This window comes from Chelonoidis abingdonii, chromosome 4, assembly GCF_003597395.2.
Source record: "Chelonoidis abingdonii isolate Lonesome George chromosome 4, CheloAbing_2.0, whole genome shotgun sequence".
In the NCBI taxonomy this organism is placed as follows: domain Eukaryota; kingdom Metazoa; phylum Chordata; order Testudines; family Testudinidae; genus Chelonoidis; species Chelonoidis abingdonii.
Window position 1 is genome coordinate 107,634,597 of NC_133772.1, and position 22,244 is coordinate 107,656,840.

At 41.2% G+C, this 22,244-nt stretch overlaps 1 protein-coding gene across 1 annotated transcript; it reads left to right on the forward strand.

Moving 5' to 3' along the window:
- Positions 1-161: 161 nt before the first annotated feature.
- Positions 162-21,827, forward strand: PAX9 (paired box 9). The gene is made up of 5 exons (XM_032789959.2): positions 162-165; positions 919-1,545; positions 3,118-3,120; positions 4,642-4,781; positions 21,429-21,827. The coding sequence occupies exons 1-5, from the start codon at positions 162-164 to the stop codon at positions 21,681-21,683; spliced, it is 1,029 nt and encodes a 342-aa protein (XP_032645850.1). The 3' UTR covers positions 21,684-21,827.
- The last annotated feature ends 417 nt before the right edge of the window (positions 21,828-22,244 follow it).

A 22,244-nucleotide genomic window follows, 5' to 3' on the forward strand; every position in this document is an offset into this window, starting at 1 on the left:
CTTCCTTTTAGCCTTTTTCCTTACGTTCTTGCTATCTCCTAGAGTGGAAATCAGAGGGGCCCGTGGACTTTTCCAGCCGGGATTGCAGGAGGCCGGGAGACTGAATCTGTTGTTAAATTCCCTTTTGGAAGCTTAGTCTGATTGGTGTCCTGCTTAGCGCAATGGGTAAGTGGCTGGAAGCTGCAGGAGGGTTCAAGGGCTGTCAAAAGAGAGAGCACCAGTGTGAGATCATGTGCCGCCGCAATTTGCTTATTGACTTTGTTCGTGTTCCTACAAGTTGTAGGAACATGTTAAGGGTCAGCAGCACAGAATGGAGCAAGCTAATGACTGGTTGGTTTATTATTAATGTTATTATGAGAGTACTGGAGGATTGGAGCCTAACGGATGATTTGAGCCTGTGTGGCACATTATATATTGTTGCTGACATCGATAGCACAGCAGTTTAAAAATTAACACCTTTGCTTCGCAATGTGGGGCTAGTGGTGCTGCTAACAAAGAAGCATGAACAGGAGCAAACAGCACTAGAATTGATCTTTTTCTTTAATTACTACTTTCAGTTTCCCTCACCTCTCACGTTTTTGCAGAATTCAGTCCACCAATTTCGCTGGCTTTCCCCTGTCTTTTGGGGGGAAATAAAGAGACTTGTCTGCTTGTGTGATCTCACTTTTCACCTCTGGAATGTACATTCTGGACTATTTTTAACGGCACAAATCAACGAGCTTTGAAAATGTTGCCACGTTTTTGTTTTTTTAAATTTCAGCCGCATTAGATTAAAACCCTTGTAAATGAAGTGACTGTGGTGCGTTCCCTCTAACCGGTGACATCTGCGTTTTGATGATTAATAGTTGGGTGGGTTCAAACGGCCCCCGTGAACCGTTTCCATGTCAAATGTGTTTGTATGTGTGTGTTTGCTTGCAGAACCTGCCTTTGGGGAAGTGAACCAGCTCGGAGGGGTGTTTGTGAATGGGAGACCCTTACCTAACGCCATCCGGCTCCGGATTGTGGAATTGGCCCAACTGGGCATCAGACCCTGTGACATCAGCCGACAACTGCGGGTTTCCCATGGCTGTGTGAGCAAAATCCTGGCGCGCTACAATGAGACTGGCTCCATCCTACCAGGGGCGATCGGAGGCAGCAAGCCTCGGGTCACCACCCCCACTGTGGTGAAACATATCCGGACCTACAAACAAAGAGATCCGGGCATCTTTGCCTGGGAGATCCGAGACCGACTGCTGGCAGATGGCGTGTGTGACAAGTACAATGTGCCTTCCGTCAGCTCCATCAGCCGGATCCTCCGGAACAAAATTGGAAATCTCTCCCAGCAGGGTCACTACGAATCTTACAAACAGCATCAACCCGCTCCACAGCCTGCGCTGCCTTACAACCACATATACTCCTACCCCAGCCCCATCACTGCTACAGGAGCCAAAGTGCCGACCCCGCCGGGAGTGCCCGCAATCCCCAGCACCATGGCTATGCCTAGGACCTGGCCCTCTTCCCATTCAGTCACGGATATCCTGGGGATCAGGTCCATAACAGACCAAGGTAAGAGAAGAGCCAAGAAGACACTTCTTGCTCAGATAGGAACGCTATGTTGATAGCAAAAGAGGGGTCCCTTAACGCCTAATTTCTGAGCAGTTTTCTTAGAATATTCCGACTTTTCTGTTTCAAAGCAGGAAATCTTCAATTCTTTCAAAGTTTAGTGATAGTTTCATTTCTTTATCTCCATAGTTTGTAAACTACAGAGCTATTTTCCCCAGCACGTACTAAAGATCAGGAACATTATAAATAACGTTAAGGGTTTATGTTTCAAGGCCTCGTCTTACTACATTTTCTGTGGGCTTATGCTTTTTGGACATATAACACATAATGCAATGGCAAATGTTGACTCTAGCAATGATCATTTAGCTGAAGAACAGAGCGTGGGCTAAAAAATATGGAACATCCACAATAACGCTCTTTTTCTGTATTATATATCTCATCTATGTCTTCCTTTTCAGTCATTAATGATATAATGATCTCGCATGCCTTCTGTGTATTACGTATATTTGTTACCAAATCAGGCATTCGTAAGTGAAAGCATCTTGAAATTACAGAGAAATTCAGTTTCCCTAGTTTTCGCAATCAGGCCAAATTTGCTCAGACAGGAAGTTCAAATGTCACCTAATTGCTTTCACTCTTATGTTTGACTTTGTTTTCCTCCGAAGTGGTGGTCCAGAAAAACGAAACCACTGATACTTTACTTGTGTTTGTCCCTTTCCAAGCGACCGCTTTTCTTCTACGCCCCTTCTTTTGTTTTGGCTAGAAACGGTGGCTTCTCGCTGAACAAGTCTCTGCCATTTGCAGCAAAACACACTTCCAAGTTTAGTTTTTGTCAAGTAACAAACATTACATGTGATGAAAAGAGCATATTTTACAAATGACTCTGGGCTGTAGCTCTCTCTGGGTCCTAGTCTTGGAACTGGAGTTTGGCTTTCTATTTTCTCATTGTATGTTTTCAACTACACAAGATATCAGTATAACAAACATCCAAATGCATTGGCATTAGAAGGTTTTTACAAGCAAGGGCAGCCCCCTCCCCTATGTTAGATTCAAAATATAACCCCCATAAACAAAAAAACAAAACAAAACAAAAATCAAACCAAACGTATGTGCGTGTGGAGCTGGATTTAGAAAATATACATGCTAGGGTATGTTCATTCCACGGTGGGTGGAATGTCTGAAATGAACATTAAACAGGGAAAATTAAATTAGAAATTGAGAGGGTTTTAATGAAATCCTCCTTTATTAACATCATATTGGCAACAGGGCCTCTTAAGGTCCCACTGAATGTTTAAATTTCTTTCCTCTTCTATCTCAGACTTGGGGATTTACAAGATTTACTACAATATACATTCTCCTCTCCCCCAAGCCAAGGTTTGGGCTGCTGAACAGCAGAAACTGCATTGGAGGGTTGTTTGCGCTTGATTTGTAGGATAAATTGACCTTGCTGACATTTAAAGGAAGCCCCTATTCATGGAAAAGTGTGAGATCAGCAGAAAAGGGGGCTTGCAGAGAGAGCTCAGTTTCTTAAGACAACTTCAGGTTTATGCCATGGACTGCATTTTCCCTTGCAAGGAGGTTAGAGAGGTAGCTTCTGAACAGAAACAGTTTAACACGAGAGCTCGATCCTGCTCCCACTCAAGTCAATCAAAGGGGTTGCTTTTGATTTCAGCGGGAACAGGCTCGGGCTCCCAGCAAGCACACTTCACAGCTCGGGGTCGAGGTGGTTTAGGAGAAACCATTCTCGCCTCAGTACTCCGGTTCACGGCGAACAATTTTCGTTGCCTGTAAATGTTACAGCCCCGCGAGTCCCTAGCAGAATCATATGCGTTTAAAATCAATGATTTTTAAACGTTTTTTTACTGGCGTGTGTGTGTTCATAATTCTGCAGTGCCAGAGTTGCGAACAACGCAGCTATCTTTTCCCTTTGAAAAAAAAAGTTACATTGTTCGTTAAATCTACCTTGGAAATAATTATGTCAAGCACATAGTTATTCTTAGGCAATGTTCTCCTCTAAATTACCTGGTGTCAGGGAAAGATGATGATGAATGATTCGAAACAACCCTGGCGTTTGTGCTAATCGATATATACTATGTGAATTTCTTTGTATTTCGATTAAATACGAAAAGGAAACTTTGAAAGTTTCGCTCCTCTAACTTATGATTTGATCTTTTCTCCTATTGTCTTCCATTCCCTTTGTCTCTCCTGTTCGTCAGTCTTCAACCCCTGCCTCCAAAGAGAAACCCAACCGATTTTCTAGAGAGTGAGGTAGCAGGGTGCGGGTATGCACACAGAGGTGTGTACACACACACCAATTTACATGTATAGCGATAATATGTAAGTAAAAAGATATGTAAATTACCCACATGATATATAATTTACACATCAAGTATTTTTAAAATAAAATTTTATAGGGATTTACTCAGTTTTCTGAACGAGCACCAGAAGTCTCCTTCAAATTACCGAAACCGGTAACTCAGTTTCTGGCCATTTGGGGAAGATGAGTACAGTCTATTTAGTACAGAAATTGAACTGCTATTAAAATGTCTTTGAGGTTTAACGTCATAAAACAGGAGACCAGCATACATGGAGCTCCATTTTCTCCACAGGTTTTTATTCTGGGAGAAGAAGGAAATCAAGCTGTTGTAAATATTAAAAATAGGTGTCCGGTGGTGTCATTCAGGCGTCATCGGTTACTTTCCTTGATTGCGTGGATAGCAATAGGGAGGATTTGTCTCTCAGCTGAGCCAGTCCTGCTAGGAGCTGGAGTAGGGGCGCTGGAACAGTTTTTGTAGTGGGGGTTCTGAGAGCCATTGTACCAATGTGTAAACCCTGTCTATGATGGACACCACTTCACATAAGCGGGTGCTGCAGCCCCCCAGTACTTATGAGGGGGAGTTCTGGCCTCAGTTTTACTAGGGTTTGGGTCACAGGTAAAGTTTGAGAGAGTTGTCTGGTGTGTGTGTGTGTTGGTGGTGAGGGGGAAGGCACAGCCTCAGTGTAATCACACATAGCAATGCTTGCCACAAGCACACTGTCTTGGCACTTCCCAGCTCATTTTCGGAATCTCTAACGAGCCGTGCCGGTGTCTCCCAACAGTGAGTGACAGCTCGCCCTACCACAGCCCCAAAGTGGAAGAATGGAGCAGCCTGAGCAGAAATAGCTTCCCCCCTTCAGCCCAGCATGGTGTGAACGGACTCGAGAAGAGCTCCCTGGAGCAGGAGGCCAAGTACAGCCAGGTAAAGAGAGACCGCGCTTGCTAACCTCAGGGGGAAGGGCTGCACTGTTGGGGGAGCTTTCCTCCTTTCTGGCTGCAGGAAGATTGCCCGGCTGGATTTCTAATGGCTGGCTGCGGACGGGCTTCTGGGCTCAGCCTAGCTACAGCCTCAAGTTCCAAATCCCAGCCCCGTGCTGCTCTCTGCTTATTCACTGCTGTGCTCTGTACGGGGCCGGTGCCCTGGCCTGGCTGGGTTTTGGGACGAGCCCTCCTTCGTACCCTTGCCATGTTAGCCGCTGCTTTGTTTAAAGGTGCATAAAAAGCCCGGTAAAGAGCAATTATAACGATCTGTACAGGAAGAAGGACCCCCTTCTCCTCCACAAACAAACTGTAAACCAGCTGACAGAGCCTGGACTGGAGTCGCGCTGCTTCCCAAGCCGCCTCCTTACCACGTGCGGGATTCCCAGGGGAGCGTGGCCCAGGCGGTGTCGCGCTGTATGTGGCACAGGCTAGGCTCTGTCGGGAGAAGCCGATCGCTGCAGTAATAAATAATAATAATGAACAAAGTGCCTTTGCCCAGGCGTTTGCACTCTTCCGATTGAATCTCAAATCCAAGGCCCGCTCAAATGGAGGTGGGCGGGGGAATAAACTGCACGGGCGATGCGGTCTCTGCCTCCCCCACAAGGAGCCCCGGGGAAGGGCCCGTTCACGCAGCTGGCAGAGCTTCATGATGCCCCTCCTCGGTGCCGGGTTGCAATACCCAGCTGGCCTAGGGCCCGATCCTGATTCTAGCGAAGCCCCAGGGAAATCTCCTCTGGGCGCAGGATCGGGCCCGAGAACGCGGAAATCCCGGGCGCCCTTCTGAGCTCCGGGGTGATGCTGGCCTGACACCTCTCGGGGATGGTGTTAAGGCGGCCTCCAGCTGCTTCCCTCTCCTGCCCGCCAGTTCTGGGCAGCTGGGGAACAGCCGCGGGCCCCCGGCAGCGCTTACGGGCCCTTTACCGAAAAGAACCAGCCACATCTTAACTCCCCTCCTCCTGCCTTTGGCACAAAGGTTCCCGCTCTCTTCTGCGCACCGCGCCCGCTTTGCCACCCAGCGAACAGGCCGAGCTCGCTCCAAGCCGGGCACGGGGGTTCTCCAGCCCAGCTCCGTATTCACTGCAACCCCCGCCCCCGCCGAGACGCGTTTTATCCGCTTCCGAGCCGTTCGCTCCCTTTGCCTCTTTCCACTGCAGCCCCCACAGAGCGGGAGCCTGCTTGTACCCGGGGCACTCCAGCAGAGACCTAGCCTTGCAAGGAATCGAAAAGAAATAACCGTCCCAAAGCTTGCTGGGAACGTGGGAAAGCCACCCACAGCCAGGCCCCAGGGAACCTGGGAATAGCCAGATCAGCTTGTGGGCATTTGTATAGCCACCAACGGCTTCACCAGCTGTTGAGAGGTGTGAGCTGGTTTGGGGGAGATGCTTAGGTCAGTTACCTGAACTTCCATACTGTCACTGCACAGATAGCAGCAGCGACTGAGGCCAATTTCCTACTGTGCATCTAGAAATACACTTCACATTTGGATGTTCACTAAGTGAATTTACTTAGAGAACAGAGCTTGATTTCTGACCCCAGGTATTTTAAGGGTAGCTTGGTTAAAATTCAGGCTCACTGCTTTAAAAAGAATCATTCCCAATATGCATTTAAACACATTGAAAATTCACACCAGATTCAGCAGGTGATCGAATAGCTTGGAAACAGGGTATATACTTTGCTTTTTTATATTGTTAAGCAATTTTACTCCTAAATAGTCTATTTAATTCCTATGATTTTTCTTACTGAACAATATTAGAAACAGTTGTCTAACTTTTACATTTGCTGATAAGGGATCAAATCATGCCCCCAGGGATAAGATGTAACAGACTTAAATATGACTGACTTGTGTAGCACATTTTTAACAACATTTTTTACACACAGTAAAAATACATTTCAAAACCATAGCATATTTCCCATAACATGTTAATTCTGCTCTCTGTGCAGAGTCTGAAATTCATTCAGAGGGTGGTTCTACTTTGTTTTGGGAAATTCATGTCCTGTATTCAAATTTTGTTATTATTGGAGGGCAGCATTTTCAGAAGTGTTCAGTAAATTTGTATGGCTTAATTTTTGGATGTCACTTTTTGCCTAATTTTCAGAGCTGAAAGTCCTCTGCCCTGTTGAAAATCAAGCACAAGGTGTCTAGAGTTGGGCACCTGAAATACAGTGCTCACAAAATGAATGAACACTTCTGAAAACATAACTGTATAGGTGTAATGGAAAATGTGGTAGGCCCCAAATGTGAGCAACCTTTTTTTTATGTTTGCTAACACTGTGTACAGTGGTGCTGGAACTAAGGGTGCTGCTGCACTCCCTGGCTTGACATGGTAACAACAAACACCAAATAAATGGTTTCAGTGGTTTCCATCATCAGCACCCTCAATATAAAAATGATTCCAACACTCCTGACTATATAAAACTAGCTTATTTTTCCCAATTACAAATAATGCTAGCAGCCCAACTAAGAGTTGCAATTAATGAAAAAAACTTTAATGAATTAATTTAATTTCCAAGCTTCTAGTTTTATTAAAATAAATAGTGCATATGCAAAGAAGTTAGCAAAAAATACCTTGCCATTGTCCTTTTAAGAACAGTCCTCTATATAATTGCTTAGGCCCTCAATCCTTCAAAGACTTATGCACATGGGTAAGTTTATCATGTGAATAAATCCACAGAAGTATTTGCAGGATTAGACCCTTGCCTTGTAAACTGCTGCATCTCATAGGTTTTCAGTCACCTTAACAGATGAGCTAAAGAACAGTGTAACATAAATTGAACGTTACAATTGTTTTCCACACGAGCGTAGGAAATTGCATTTTACATCTCATCCTTTCAATATATATCCATTTTATATTTATATAAATGTTCTTGTGGCAACACTAATATTATTTAAACATTACATACAACCTAGAAAGTTGACTACAAAAATTACTTGTAAAATGTAGAAAAAAAAAAGGGGGGCAAATGCTACACTATTAGTAAAATTGTGTTCACTTAACACATGTATATTGTCCACAAGATAGAAAGGCCAAAAAATAGTTATCAGTTGTGGAAAATGTCATTTTCAGAGCTGTGCATGTTCAAAAATAAAATAAAATAAAAAGTACTGCTGAGTACTTTTAAAAACACCTTTTTTCCAGAATAGTATTTGTAGATTAAATCTGTCTCAGGGAAGCTCTAATTTATATTCTGGGCTACTTACAGTATAGTGTTCTTGCTTGTTTTCTATAATATTAATTAAAATGTATATAACTGTCTTAATTCATAAATTGACTACTTGTATGACCCAGAATATTCTCAAAAGGAAATAAATGCCCAAGAAGAATGTGAAATTTTTTTCAGTTTTGACAAGATTCATGGTTTGAATAGAACTTTTCAACAAGGTACAAAATGGATTTCAGATTGAATGCTCAATGCACAGGCAATTTTCTTATCAGTTTGTTCATTTGGGTTGAAATTCACCCTAGCACAGTGCGTCTGTGGTAAACATTCTGAGGCAGTTAAATCAGACAGCAAGACTGTGAGGTGTCTCCACACCCATTGCAAAGGGGGAACTGCCTGGTAGACTGACATGGGAAGGAGAGACCCTTGGGTCTGCACTTGTGTGGATCCAGGGTAAGAGTATCTAGAATTGATGGAGTAAGAAGTTTCAGCCAGTATCCATACTACACAGAGACTACAGTGAAATATGTGCGCTGCCCGTGGGCTACTGGGTGAATGCCATTCCAAGGGATTCCCTGCACAAATCTTGTTTACTGAAGCTCTATCCAGACGGGGATGAATGTGGAATTTCATCCATAGAACAGAAGTGATTGGTCTAAAATAGTAGATTCAACCCTGTGCTCCAGTTTTACGCCAACATAACTAAAGTCAGTACCGCTTCACTGGCCTAAAACTAGAGTAAAACAGTGAGGAATCAGGCTCTGTGCCTCTAATGAGAGTTCTAACTGCAGAACAAGGGTGCGGAGAATGTGCCACACTGCACTTCAAACAAGGGTTTAGTGGGAGATGAGAATACAGCTATTACTGATTATCATTATTTATAATTTGTTATGCACCAACAATGTGCAAGACACAGGTGGTTCTGCTTTGCACCACATGCACTGGGGGGAATGCTGCACACAGATGCCTCAGTCTGATTTGGCTACCCTTACTCATGTGGAGTTCTTCACATACAAGTAGCCCAACAGAAAGTCACTCCACGTGAGAAAGGGTGGCAGAATTGAGCCCTAAATAAGGTTTTTTTAATACAGTTCTGCTATATTTACTTGTTCCAACCTTGTATAAGCAACACAGTCATTTTAATGGGCCCGATCATGCAGGCAACTCTTTCACTGACTCCTGTATCAGTTTTTTGGGTGCATAGGCAGTGCCCCCTTTGCAATATGTAGGTGGTGCACAGACTCCTTTGCATACTGCCCTTCACTCCACACTTGCCGCACATCAATGGGAATTTTGCCTGAGTAAGGACTAAAGAATCATGCCAAAAATCTCCAGATTTTTTGTCTTTGCAATATGCTGTCACATGCACTTGACACAAAATCTACCTTTCACATGTACAACATTTTAAGCTCCCCACATTAATAATTTTCTTGTGTCTTTGGAGCCCCAAACTTTGTCCTATATTTGAGCTTCGACAGCTTGAAAACTTTGGCTAGCACATTCTGATTTTGCATCAAAAGTTCCCTAGGAAATCAGAGAGATGTCTTGTAATGTTCCCATTGATTTTTAATTAACAGATACCTCCAGTCTTAAATTGTATGCAAGCAATTGCATTATATTTTCCCAGTGCATCATTTTACACACTTCTGTAGCCAAAGCCACGTTGCAGACAGCGCAGTCTGAGTAAAGAGGAACCTGAAGCGGAAATTAGATTTTTCAGGGAACATGACAATTTTGGTTCACAAATGCTTCGCATCTTCAAACTCAGCAACACAACCACATATATGCCTGAAAACATACTTTATTAAGTGTTGGGAGTACTTGTGAGAGTAATTACTGTCTGTGAACATTTATATGAAAAAATGAATATACCATGCATTTAAAGAAAAGTGATTTCAGAGTTAAGCCGCTTGTATACACAGTTGCTTTTATGGAAACTAATTGAAATCCTTGTGGAGCTAAAATAAATAGAATTCCATTTGTACATTGCATTTGAAATGAAGATGTTTTATACGTATGAACAGTTTGTAAACTGCAGTGTTCAAAGGACTAGGTATTGAATAGACTAATTTTATGGAAGCATAAATTGAATAGTACTGAAGTTCGTATTTGCATGTCTATAATTAATTCAAGGATTTGGGTTATGTGTACATTTAATTAGTGGAATGTTAGGCAAATATTATCACAATATTTTTCTCAGAATTTATTGTCGTGGATATTGCAGGAAGAAGACATGCATGTTTGACTAGAATGGCTGCTACTTTCTTAACAGGCCAACATTAAGAACTAGTGTCTAAGGACAGGTATCCTGCAAGTTAATTCTGTTCTAAGATCTGATTCAAAACCTACTGGAGTTAGCGAAAAGACTCCCACTAACTTAAATGAGCTTTGGATCAGGCCCTGAATGAGGCCCCACTCTAGCAAATCAGAGACACTATTCATGGCTAGAGCTTATGCATGCTAATATGTAAGAAGCCCTGCTCTCATCCTGAGAGCTTCACTCACCCACAGCCAAACTTTTAGCAGCTATTGAGCATTCACTCCTACACCCGACCCTTTATCAGCTAATGAACATTCACTTTTGGAATTTTCAGGAGTTACTGTTCCTTCCTCCCCATTGCACCGAGATTAGGAGGTCATGAACTCCAACCTCTTATATAATGGGGGGAGACTTTGATATCCAGGCCTCCATTTTAGGGCAATAGAGGGCAAATAACTGCAGGTGCAATTCTACACCCATAATTATTTGCACCAACAGTTTAGACCATGTAAATATTTAAGATCCTACTCTTTGGTTACAATGGACAATGTATTGTGGGTGCAGTAGGCACAGCACCACTAATTATTTTCATCCACAATTATTTGCACCCACAGAAAATGGTGACCCTAGTAAGAGTGAGCTGAATATTTAGCCCTAAATGTTTTGGCCTATTATCTAATCCTCTTACAAGGGTTACTTGCCACAAAACCCCACTAGCAAATTAGTTAGCTGGCATCCTCCACTCCTAATCAGACTCTGAACAGTTGGATTCATAAGTGAAGGTCCAGGGATAAACAAGTCCCTGCTAATATCTTAGAAATGCACTTTCTCCAGGCATCAAGTGTTCTGGGCACTAAGAATATGTTCCTATTGGCTTCCCTGCCAAGGTGCCAAGTAAAATTCCTAATTACCCAGTTAGCTGAAGGGATTATGTTGCCTACTACACCTGAAAAAGGAGGAATTTAGACCAGAACAGTCTGGCCTGGGGACTCACCAGTCCTGCTGTACTCTGATTAATTGCTCTACACTGGTTCACACCATCAGGACATTGTCACCAAGGTGGATGATGAGGTCTAGGCATCCATGTCATTGCATGTTGTGGATGAGCGGCATGAGCTGATCCCACTACATACACCTGATTCCTTCCCAGGTGATCTGGATCGCACCCCATTCGAATCCTATTTGTGAGACCTGCCTCTTACTGGCCACCTGCTTCCACGCCCAAAACACAGTGCCCTGCCCAACAATCCACATGGCTTCAGGGCACTCTACCGGGATGAAACTAATAAAGAAAGTCAGAGAGGTGAGTGAATGATTGGCGCCCAGGTTGGCTCCTGTGTGCCAGCTACTTATTGCCTGGACATCACTGTCTGGGAACTCAGTCATGGTAGTCAAGATCATGGCACCTATTCTGAAGGAATGAGGAGCTTGAGTGTTGAGTGATCCTCATCAGGACCAGATTCTCAGAAACATGGGAATTTGTTAGAAACCCTTCCCATAAGCCTTCCTGTGTTTGGAGTGCAAGAGAATGGAAGCAGGAATCTATACCTGGTGCTTTATGGCTGCCATGGCAATTGGGTAGCCAATGGGGATTGCCTGTATTCCCAGTCACAGGCAATGGGCTCTGATGTCAACTTCATCAGTTTGCCAGCACCTGATAATTGCTCCTGCGAGCTTGGAGCCTTGATGGACAATAGGAATGCTGGCTTTGGGTGACGGGTCTCCACTGGGAGGGCAAATTACTAGCACTATTAGTAGCTTTCCCTATGAGCCAGCAAGTCTTGAGGTAGCTCCTACACCCTTATTTTCTCCATCCTGCTGACTCCAGCATGGTCTGACTATATTGTTAAATATACTATATTAGGTAGGTATTTTCTATAGAACTTGTGAGAACAATACACTCTTATCGATCAATGTAGACAAGCAAAACATTAGTTCCTTACCATATATTATATAGATTTCATGGAGGTGCCAGTTGCAGTTCCATAGTTGAGGCTGGAGTATTAAACTTAAAGCATATAGAATTTATGTAGAAAATTTTATATAACTTTGCATCAAAGGGGGTTTACTAGCTCCATCTTAGTTATTAGTAGAGCACTCACCATAGTTTCAAACGAGAATGACCTCCACTTATATTGTATCATGTTCTATAAATCAGATTTTGAACTGAAAATGCACACTGGAGAAAATGTACAGTGCTCATATCTCACCTGTCTTTTAAGAATGCCACTGCCACGTCTTATGTTAGCATATGATTGAGGACAGAAAATTAGAATTCAAAATGATCTTGACAAACTGGAGAAATGGTCTGAAATAAATAGAATGAAATTCAATAAGGACAAATGCAAGGAGAGGAATAATCAATTGCACAAATACAAATGACTGTCTAGGAAGGAGTACTGGAGAAAAGGATCTAAGGGTGATAGTGGATCACAAACTAAATATGAGTCAACAGTGTAATACTGTTTCAAAAAACCAAATATCATTCTGGCCTGTATTAACAGGAGTGTTGGAAGAAAGACATGAAAAGTAATTCTTTCATTCTACTCAGCACTGATAAAGCTTCAGTTGGAGTATTGTGTCCAGTTCTGGGCACCACACTTCAGGAAACGTGGACAAATTGGAGAAAGTCCAGAGGAGAGCAACAAAAATGATTAAAGGTCTAAAAAAACATGACCTACAGTGAAAAGTTGAACAAAAATGGGGTTTGATTAGTCCAGAAAAGAGAAAACAGAGGGGTAACATGATAACAGTCTTCCAGTATGGAAAAGGTTGTTATAAAGAGGAGGGTAATAAATTGTTCTCCTTAACCACAGAGGACAGGACAAGAAGTAATGGGCTTAGATTGCAGCAAGGGAGATTTAGGTTAGACATTAGGAAAAAGCTTCCTAACTGTAAGGGTAGTTAAGCAGTGGAACAAATTAGCTAGGGACGTTGTGGAATCTCTGTCTCTGGAAGTTTTTCTGAACAGATTAAACACAGGTCTAAATATTACTTTGTCGTGCCTCAGTGCACAGGACTGGACTCAATGAGCAATTGAGGTCCCTTCCAGTCATACATTTCTATGATTGACCTTAGCTGTGGTGGACTATACATCTGGAATCCACTCCACTATGAAATCCACATTTTCTCTCTAGAAAAAAACAAAACAAAACAAAACACCCTGACAATATTAAATCCCCTTTCTTTCGCCTCCAAAAAAATAAGTTTTGTTTTGTTTATATGACCATTATTGGGTCTCATATGTGTTATTTCTCTTTTACCACACTGTTGTTGTCATGGACTCCTTGAGACTGTTTTTAATGTCTTTGGCTTTTAAAGAAGGTGTTTTCACTTTTATTTCTGTTATATTTTGTTTTGGTGATGTTGTGCAGTGCCTCTGGAACCTTTGGGAGGGGGCTGTTGTTGGTGGGCAAATCAAATTTATTATTACTGTTTCTGAGAACAGCTTTTTGCTCCCCTAAAGAAACCCAGATTTGGAATTTGATAACCAAACATAATTAAGATATGTCTTGATGAATATTACAACTGTAGTTACAAAATTCAATTAGTCTGATCCAACTTTGTGTGTTATTTGGTGCAGCTGGAGCTGTCTATGAAAAAAGGGAAACAACTTTAAGTTAATACAAAAGTGCATTAAATATAGAGGGCAGAACCTACTCATTATTAAGAGAGTGGACCACATTTTATAGTGAAGTAGTGTGAATGTCTTCTGGAGTTTCATTACAAAACACTGCATATTGAATTCTAGTTACCATGAACCTAAACTGACAGTAAAGTTCTGTGAAAAAAATGACCTCACTTCAGAGAGATCCACGGTGTGTAGACAGCTAGTTAATTAAATATTTGGACCCTGATCTTTAAAACATTTAATCATGTGCATAATTTTATTCATCTGAATAATCATGTTCAATTCTAATGTAGGATTGTTAACTCTGCTCCATGTCATTTATATATAAAGAGTAAACCAACTAGATCCCAGCTCCCGAAGAGGTCTCTTCAGTTTTCACAGCCAGATAATTTGGAAATCAGTGCAATTACATTTCCCCTGAGCAATAAACCAAGTAAAAGCTACCACACTTACATTGTTAGAATTTTTAAATAATATAATTTCAAATGTATTGCAGTCTAATATATTTACTATGCTGAAACTGAGGTAATATATTTGAAGACAGTGTTCTACCTCCTCCTAGATAATCCACATTCTATTCAGGTTGAAATTTCCTTTTGAACATTGAAGTTGTTTAATGAAAATTTCCTTCCTCAGTTTTAAAAATAAATCTTATCCTGCTCCCAGTGAAATTAATGAGCATTTGCCTTTGACTTCAGCTGGAAACAGGAGCATGTCTAGTAAAGGTAACTATTTCCAGTATGCTGGATACAGTACATTATAAAATACGCATAGATTTTTGGATCAAGCATAGTAATGAAAACTCAGCAAATACGGGGTTGCAGAATTCACTCTAACTAGACTACTCATACATATCTGGCTATACAAAGCTATATCTGGACACAACTTGTGATCAAAATTGTTTCTCAGAAACATTCTTTTATGAAGAGTTTTGCCGCAAAAAGGCCAAGTACTGCAGTCCTTACCTAGAGTTCAGCTCTGTAAACTCTTACTCCTGCAAGTAATTCTGACTCACATGAGTATCCCCATTAACATCAGTGGAACATTCATGAGCATTTGTAGGATCATGTAATTTCTCCCACTGATGCCAAAGGCCTTAGTAATGACTGCAGAAAATTTAGCCCTAATTCTATTAACTACAATCACAACCAAAATATTATTTTATGTTATTTATTTTAAATGGTTAGAAGAAATGCATGTGTATTAATTGCATCTTTAGGCAATCCACTTTCCTAAAAGAGATTTCCATTACATACCTGCTGACGATGTTTTACGTGAAAGATTTGTTTACCTGTCCCTTGGGGATCAATATGTTTGCTTGATTTATAAATCATATTTACCATCCAATTAAAGGGAGTGATTTAGCATGTTTGCTTCCTTTATATTTACAGTTTACTTTTGATTGCTTCTAGTCATATTCCTGTAACCTCTCTGACTAGTTATATGTACATCACGAAGTATGTTAAACATATTCACGGCATTTAAGATGATTTACTCTTACTGTCGAAAGACTAGATATGCAGCCGTGCTCTCTGCTGTAGTTTTCCTTTGCTGTGGAAAAATTTACTTGTTCAGCAGCTACTTTGCAAATGTGTTTTCAGCACATTGGATGCACATTTCCAGTTTGCAGAAATTGCTCCAGCTTTTCATTTTGAAAAATGAGGAGTGAGAAAATGTCTTATTTGTGGAGTTACGGCAGCGTGCCTATAATTAAGGCTGCTGGCAACACTCCATTCTAAAGGCTAACCGCTGCTCTTAGTAACACTAGTGTGAAAACTTTGATAGTTCGTTTGGTTTGCTTTTGGGCAATGGCTCTGCACTGGAGGATAATGTTAAGATGTGAAGCTTGCTGCTCCAAAGAGAGGCATTACATCCACACTGATATTAGGGTTGAGAGCTAGCAACTGTTTACCAGAGGTCCATTCCTATTGACCTGACATAGGCAAAATTCCAACTGATTCCAGTGGGGAAATTTGGTGTAAAACAAGATTACTGGATCGAGCTCATTAATGTTGATAAACTTGGTAGTTGAGGAAGGCACTGTTTGCCCATGAAAAATGTTGTTTCTCAAGGAAGTTACAATTTGTTTTTCATAGATGTTTAAAACACCTCTTCAGAATGAAAGCTCCAAAAACACCTTAGCCTAATGGAATATCACAGCAAGCACCAGAACAATGGGTTAATGAGACAGAATAATGGAGGCAACTCTGTCAAAATAATAACCACTTACACTGTCCATCCAGAATATTATGATTTACAGTAATAGACATGAATGTACTGCCATAACTTTGCATGGTATTTTGCATAAATTTTAAATAGACACAGTTCCTGCTCTAAAAAGCTTACAATTATAGAATTCAATGAGGAAGGTTTTGCAGGATCAGGCAATAAAGCAGGCACCCATAAAACATATGTGTAACAGACAAACAAGGAGGTAAGGGGAGAAGGGATAAGGATTGAATCAAGTCAAAGTGATAGGAATCATTCACTGATGGAACACTGGATTTACACTGGGGTAACTCAGAGCAGAATTTGGCCCCTATGGTTTCTACAGGCCAAGACTGGAAAAAATGAAAACCATTAAATGGAGATGGTGGAGACTGTGAGGTAAATAGGAGGGATTGTCTGAGGAGTTTGTTCCTTGTCTCCTCAGAAAACACAAGCTAGAGGCCAACCCTGCCTTACCAAAGTTAATGGACTTTTGTCATTGAATTCAGTAGGAATAGGGTTGATTCTTAAGGGTATGTCTACATTGCAATTAGACATCTGCAGCTGGCCCAGGCCAGCCAATTTAGGCTCACAGAGCTTGGACTAAGTAAGGGGCTATTTAATTGCAGTGTAGACTTTCAACTCAGGCTGGAGTCCAAGCTCTGGGACCGTCCCACATTGTTAATTAAACAGACCCGTAGTCTGAATACTGTGAGCCCAAGTCAGCTGACATGGGCCAGCCGCGAGTTTTTAGTTGCAACGTAGACATACCCTAAGTGGCCAGATGGCCAATGTAAGCTACTTGTTCCAAAGATTATTGAGAGTCAAGTGTCAGTCATTGGCCCCAATGTAATCTCAAATATACCTTACCTTGATATAACACCACCTGATATAACACAAATTTGGATACAACACGGTAAAGCAGTGCTCGGGGGGAGGCGGGGCTGTGCACTCCGGTGGATCAAAGCAAGTTCAATATAACACGGTTTCACCTATAACGCGGTAAGATTTTTTGTCTCCCAAGTACAGCGTTATATCGAGGTAGAGGTGTAGATAGCAAATAAAATGATTGGGCCAAATCCTCAGCTGGCAAAAATAAGTGCAGCTTTATTGACTTCACTGGAGAAATTCTGAATTGCAACAGCTGAAGTGCTATGTGGCCAACTATTTTTAAATTATGGACCTGATTCTCCTTTCATTTACACTGGTGTAAATCAGGTGTAACTCAGTGGAGCGGGACCTGTGTAAATTTGGTAGAAGCCAGAGCAGAATCAGGCCCTGAATCTTACAAGCACAGTTGAAAGAACTTGTTTTGCTAAATTTACAAACCACTAGAAAATTGTGGGTTCTATATTTCGAACATAACTCAAAACTGCTGAGGTTCTAGTTTCATTTCACTTGTGTAAAACATGAGTTCTGGGCAGATGCAACAGTGGAAAGCAAATTTTTCCCCAGGTCTTCCTAGAAACAGAACAGTAATTACCTTCCAATGAGATTCTATATTATTTGTATAGCACAGGTTTCCATTCAGTTAGAAATACATTTATTTGTTTTTAAAATTAAATTTCCCTTGAAAAACAATGGTTTAAATTAAGAGAAAAATATTTTTGAAACTTAAAAATGTTTCACGAAACTCAGTCCTTAAAGTTTTAAAGGTTTTGCAAACTCATAAACACCATAGGGTTCTCCCACTCCTAATTATATATGTTTGGATTTTGGTGTTCATTTCCTCCTACTGAAATACATAGGTTGAATTATTTGTCCAATGCATATAGGGTCATGGAATGTAATCCCTTCCATTTATTTTGTAAGTGAATGTTAGTGCTTGTAAGAAGTGCCAGATTGACAGATGGAGATTCAAGTTCTCTGTTAACCCATACAATCATCAGAATCATCATCAATGAAAGCTTCCTCTCACTGCCCCACCTATGTGCCTCAAACCTAATTTAGAGAGTAGACCTGTTTGCATGACAGTTTGGTCCTTGGTCTCTTTGCTGAAACTTCAAATTAGAGTGCCAATTAGTGCCTATTGTGATGATGGTTTTGTGAGATAAAGACTGGTTAGTTAGGAACTAAAATGAGGCCAATTCATTTAATCAAAGAGTCATCAGGTGATAACAGTTTTTCAGTCATTATCAACCCCTAGGAAAGATTTGAACTGGTGACCAATAGGTGAAAGGCTCCATACTGGACTACAAGTCACTAGAGCAATTACATTTTAAATCCCAAAGCAATGTATTTGGGTAATATTAAAATATCTCAAATCATCAGTGGGGGTGGGGGTTAAGAAAAGGGATGGGGGGATGCAGGCCTAATTTGACATTTACAAAATCAGAGTATATTTTTATTTATCTGTTATAAAAATGAATGAATCTGTAGTCAAATTTTGTTAATGAACCACCCAGATAAAATATGCAGTGTAATTCAATAAAAAACTGGAACTCTTCCAAAAATTAAAATCTCTGGCTGTTTGTTTTATTCACTGGCATGGTATCATGCTAGGGAAAGCCAATGTAAAGATATGTAAGAAGATGAAATAAGTGTGCCTTTGGGTCTAAGCATTTATCCAAAAACATGCAGTCACCTATTCTTGAATAATGCCTGACAACCTTATTTTAATGACACATGGCATATTTTATTTGGTTCCATTTCTACTTACAGTGCCATATTTGCCTCACACAGTGCACAGTATTCAGTTCTGAAGTGCCAGGCCAGACAAGATTCTCACTGACTTCAATTACAATTTTGCCTAGGTAAAGCCTGTAGGACTGGACCCAACAGACAGTGGTTCTTGAAGACCAAAAGTTACACTGCTACCAAGCATAATTATTTTGAATAGTGGGTGAGTGGTGTGAAAAGAATCATTGTCATTGTAAATCAAACAGTGCATTAATATAGAAATGACAAAATATCAGAGCACATCTTTGAATGACACCTTTGAATTCTAATCACTTCTTTTCCCCCCAAGTAAAATAATGCCTCATGCAGTAGAATTTTCAATGTACTTTAAGAGGCACAGAGAGAAGCAGCCAGTGTTTGACATTCTCTGAGAACATTCTATAGAATGATATTCTGTACAGCAGATGATAAACATTCTATTGTCTTCCTTCCTTCACAAAATTGGAGCCCAGTTGTTCTCCCAGATCTGCACACTGTGGGGAATCTGCCTTGGCTCGTGCAGAAGAGGGGTGCAGGGGAGTAAAGTGGGGGACTGGTGGGAGGCACCCATCACCCTCCAAAATCTGTGGGGAATCCTTGAAAAGATAATACAGACTTTGATGTATAACTTCTGCACAGAGCCACTCATACTTTTAAAGGGGAGAGTTCCAGAGGAAGCCCACTGGACAACATTCCATATCAGTGCAGCTTCACTTGGAGCTGTTCTGACTGGGAACTGGTGAGAGGCTCACTGGGTTCCTGAGCCAGTGTAGAGGCATAGGATATCCACATTTAGTGGTTTCATGGGAGTTGAGGGATGGATGACCTGGTTTTTCCATGTGGTGGGCAAGCCCCGCACTCTCATAAGAAGAATTCAGAGGAAACTCCATGAGGGACAATTCTCAGAGCTTTTCTTCCCCCTGGATCCATGTCAGGCACAATTTCCTTCCCTCATTTTATAGTCAAATTATGTATCTTTGTGTTTCAGAGCTTTATAATATGTAGCTAAGGGTTCCCCTGGCTGTGTCACTCTGGCATGATAAAGTGCTTTCTGTTACCTTTAGGAAAAGCCCAAGAACCTGGCACAGAAGAGATTTTTATAACACCAGAGCAGGCATGGGAGCTCTCAGATACCAGAACATTAATTTCAGATCACAATTTAGATTTGGAAAAAAAATTGCAAATTCAGTTTCAGTTAAACATATATAAATTTGAAAAAAAAATATGTTATTTCCACAGCTGTATAATTTGTGTTAATATGCCTGTTAAATACACAAGGCTGGATTCCTCTCTCTCATGCTGGTTCTACTGTTGTAAAACTTTAATTTGACTTCAGTGGATTCATTCCTGAATTTGTTTAGTGTAAAAGACAGGAAAATCAGTCCTAATGGAGTTACACTGGTGCGAAGTATATATATGTGAGATCATAACCAGACCTTTATGATTTAGAAAGACCTAAAATGTGGATATAAATCTGAAATTTGGCCAGATGAAATCCAGAGAAAAGAAAAATAGGCAAAGTAGAAAATTTTAAATTATGTGAAGATTTATCCAAAACAGAAGTTTGCCCCCTTTCTTACATCTCTGTTACACAGCTTGGCTCTAATTCTGCAAAGGAGCTTAACTTTAAGCCTGTGCTTAAATCTAAGTGCAGTGGATTGAAGAACAACACATGCTTACGTGCTTTGCTGAATCAGGATTCTATATGCAGTGCCTTTGTATTTGAATAGAAAACTTCCTTCCTGAAAAAAATAACACTGACACATAAAATAGCACTACATGAATCAAAACCTGAGCAAGATAAATGACTTTGCTTTGCATGTACTCTAGTAAGGAGGGATCTGCAGTGTGTGAATTAAAACACTGACCATTTTTTCATTTAAAAAGGGTGGCATTCCCTTGTGAATTCCTCCTGTGACAGACTGAACGTCTCTCCCTTTTTATTTTAAATAGACATCCTAACCATCGGCCATAAGTGCTGGAACTAAGGGAGCTGCCACATGCCTGGGCCTGAGTGATTTCCATCATACACATGGTTTACAGTTTGGTTCAATGGCTTTTGGCACTCCCACTATAAAAGTTGTTCCAGCACCCCTGCCATCAGCCTATATAAACACTTCGGAAAAAATGGTAAGGCTCTTGCAAGTGCCCTGTAATTGTTCTGCTCACAAAAGTCCCATTGACGTTCATGGGAGTTGTGAAAAGATCATTTGCAAGAGCAGATCCCAAAGATGTAGAAGGAGGCTTAAAGAGACACCACAAATAATACTACTACTCACACAGATACCACTTTTCAGCTATACATCTAAACACACTTTACAAAGGTGGGTAAGTATAATTATCCCCATGTTCCAGATGGGAGAATTGAGGCACAAAGGGTGAAATCCTGGCCACATCAAATTCAATGGAAGTTTTGCTATTGACTTTTGAATGGGACCAGGAGTTCACCCAAAGCAGGCTGAAGTGAATTGTCTAAGGTCACACAGCAAGCCAGTGGTAGAATCAGGTAGGTATAGAATCAAAATCTCCTTATTCTCTCAGTCCAGTATCCTGCCCCCTGGCTATACAGACATGTGCACAAATTCATGATTATTAGGAGTTCATTCTTTCTGAAGCAGGAAAAAAATGTATCTTTATATTTTAGAAACTTTTTTCCCCTCTTTCCCTTTCAGGCACCAAATGGTCTTCCAACCGTCAGCGGTTTTGTCTCAGCATCAACTATGGCGCCTTACCCTACACCAGCCCAGGTGTCGCCTTATATGACATACAGTGCTACCCCTTCTGGTTATGTGACAGGCCATGGTTGGCAGCATGCTGGAGGCACTCCGCTCTCCCCTCACAACTGTGATATTCCTGCGTCGCTGGCATTCAAGGGCATGCAGACAGCCCGAGAAGGCAGTCACTCTGTCACAGCCTCTGCTCTCTGATATGCAATTCATTCCAGAACAGCTCAACTGTTTTCCTCCCCTCCCTGGCTCAGAGACTGATCTTTTGCGTTGGTGACATTTATAGATTCCTCCCCCCGACCTTCCTCTCACAACATTTTTGGATTGAACTAGCCAAAACATAAGAAACTGATCCATGGGTTGTTGCCCTGGCATTGTGTTAAGTAAAGAAGATCTTACATCCCTCAAAGGGCTCATGGGACTTTCATTGGTAAAACCACCCATATTTATTCTAAGTCAACAAGAACTCTTTAAATGTGCAATTGTCATTGAGATTGTGTAAAAGTCAATACAGAGAAATCAATGGGGAAAGATATGCTATGCCTCTAATCAACAAAAGTGGCCAAACAGAAGTTATTTGCTGATGATCTGTCTCTAGAGAACAAATCCTTTATTGACAAGGTTAAGTGATCCACTGTTATTGTTAAGATATTGCTTTTTGTTTGTTTATCAAGGCAATATGCGGCTCTCACATTCTTCCTGTATTTCAGCCTGTTACAAAAACAGTAAGGTGTTTGTATTTTCTATCTATTTGTAAATATA

Excerpts from the sequence above, each read along its gene's own strand:
- PAX9 (XM_032789959.2), top strand. Across the intron at positions 4,782-21,428 it reads AGGAGGCCAAGTACAGCCAG|GCACCAAATGGTCTTCCAAC; the intron begins GTAAAGAGAGAC and ends TTTCCCTTTCAG.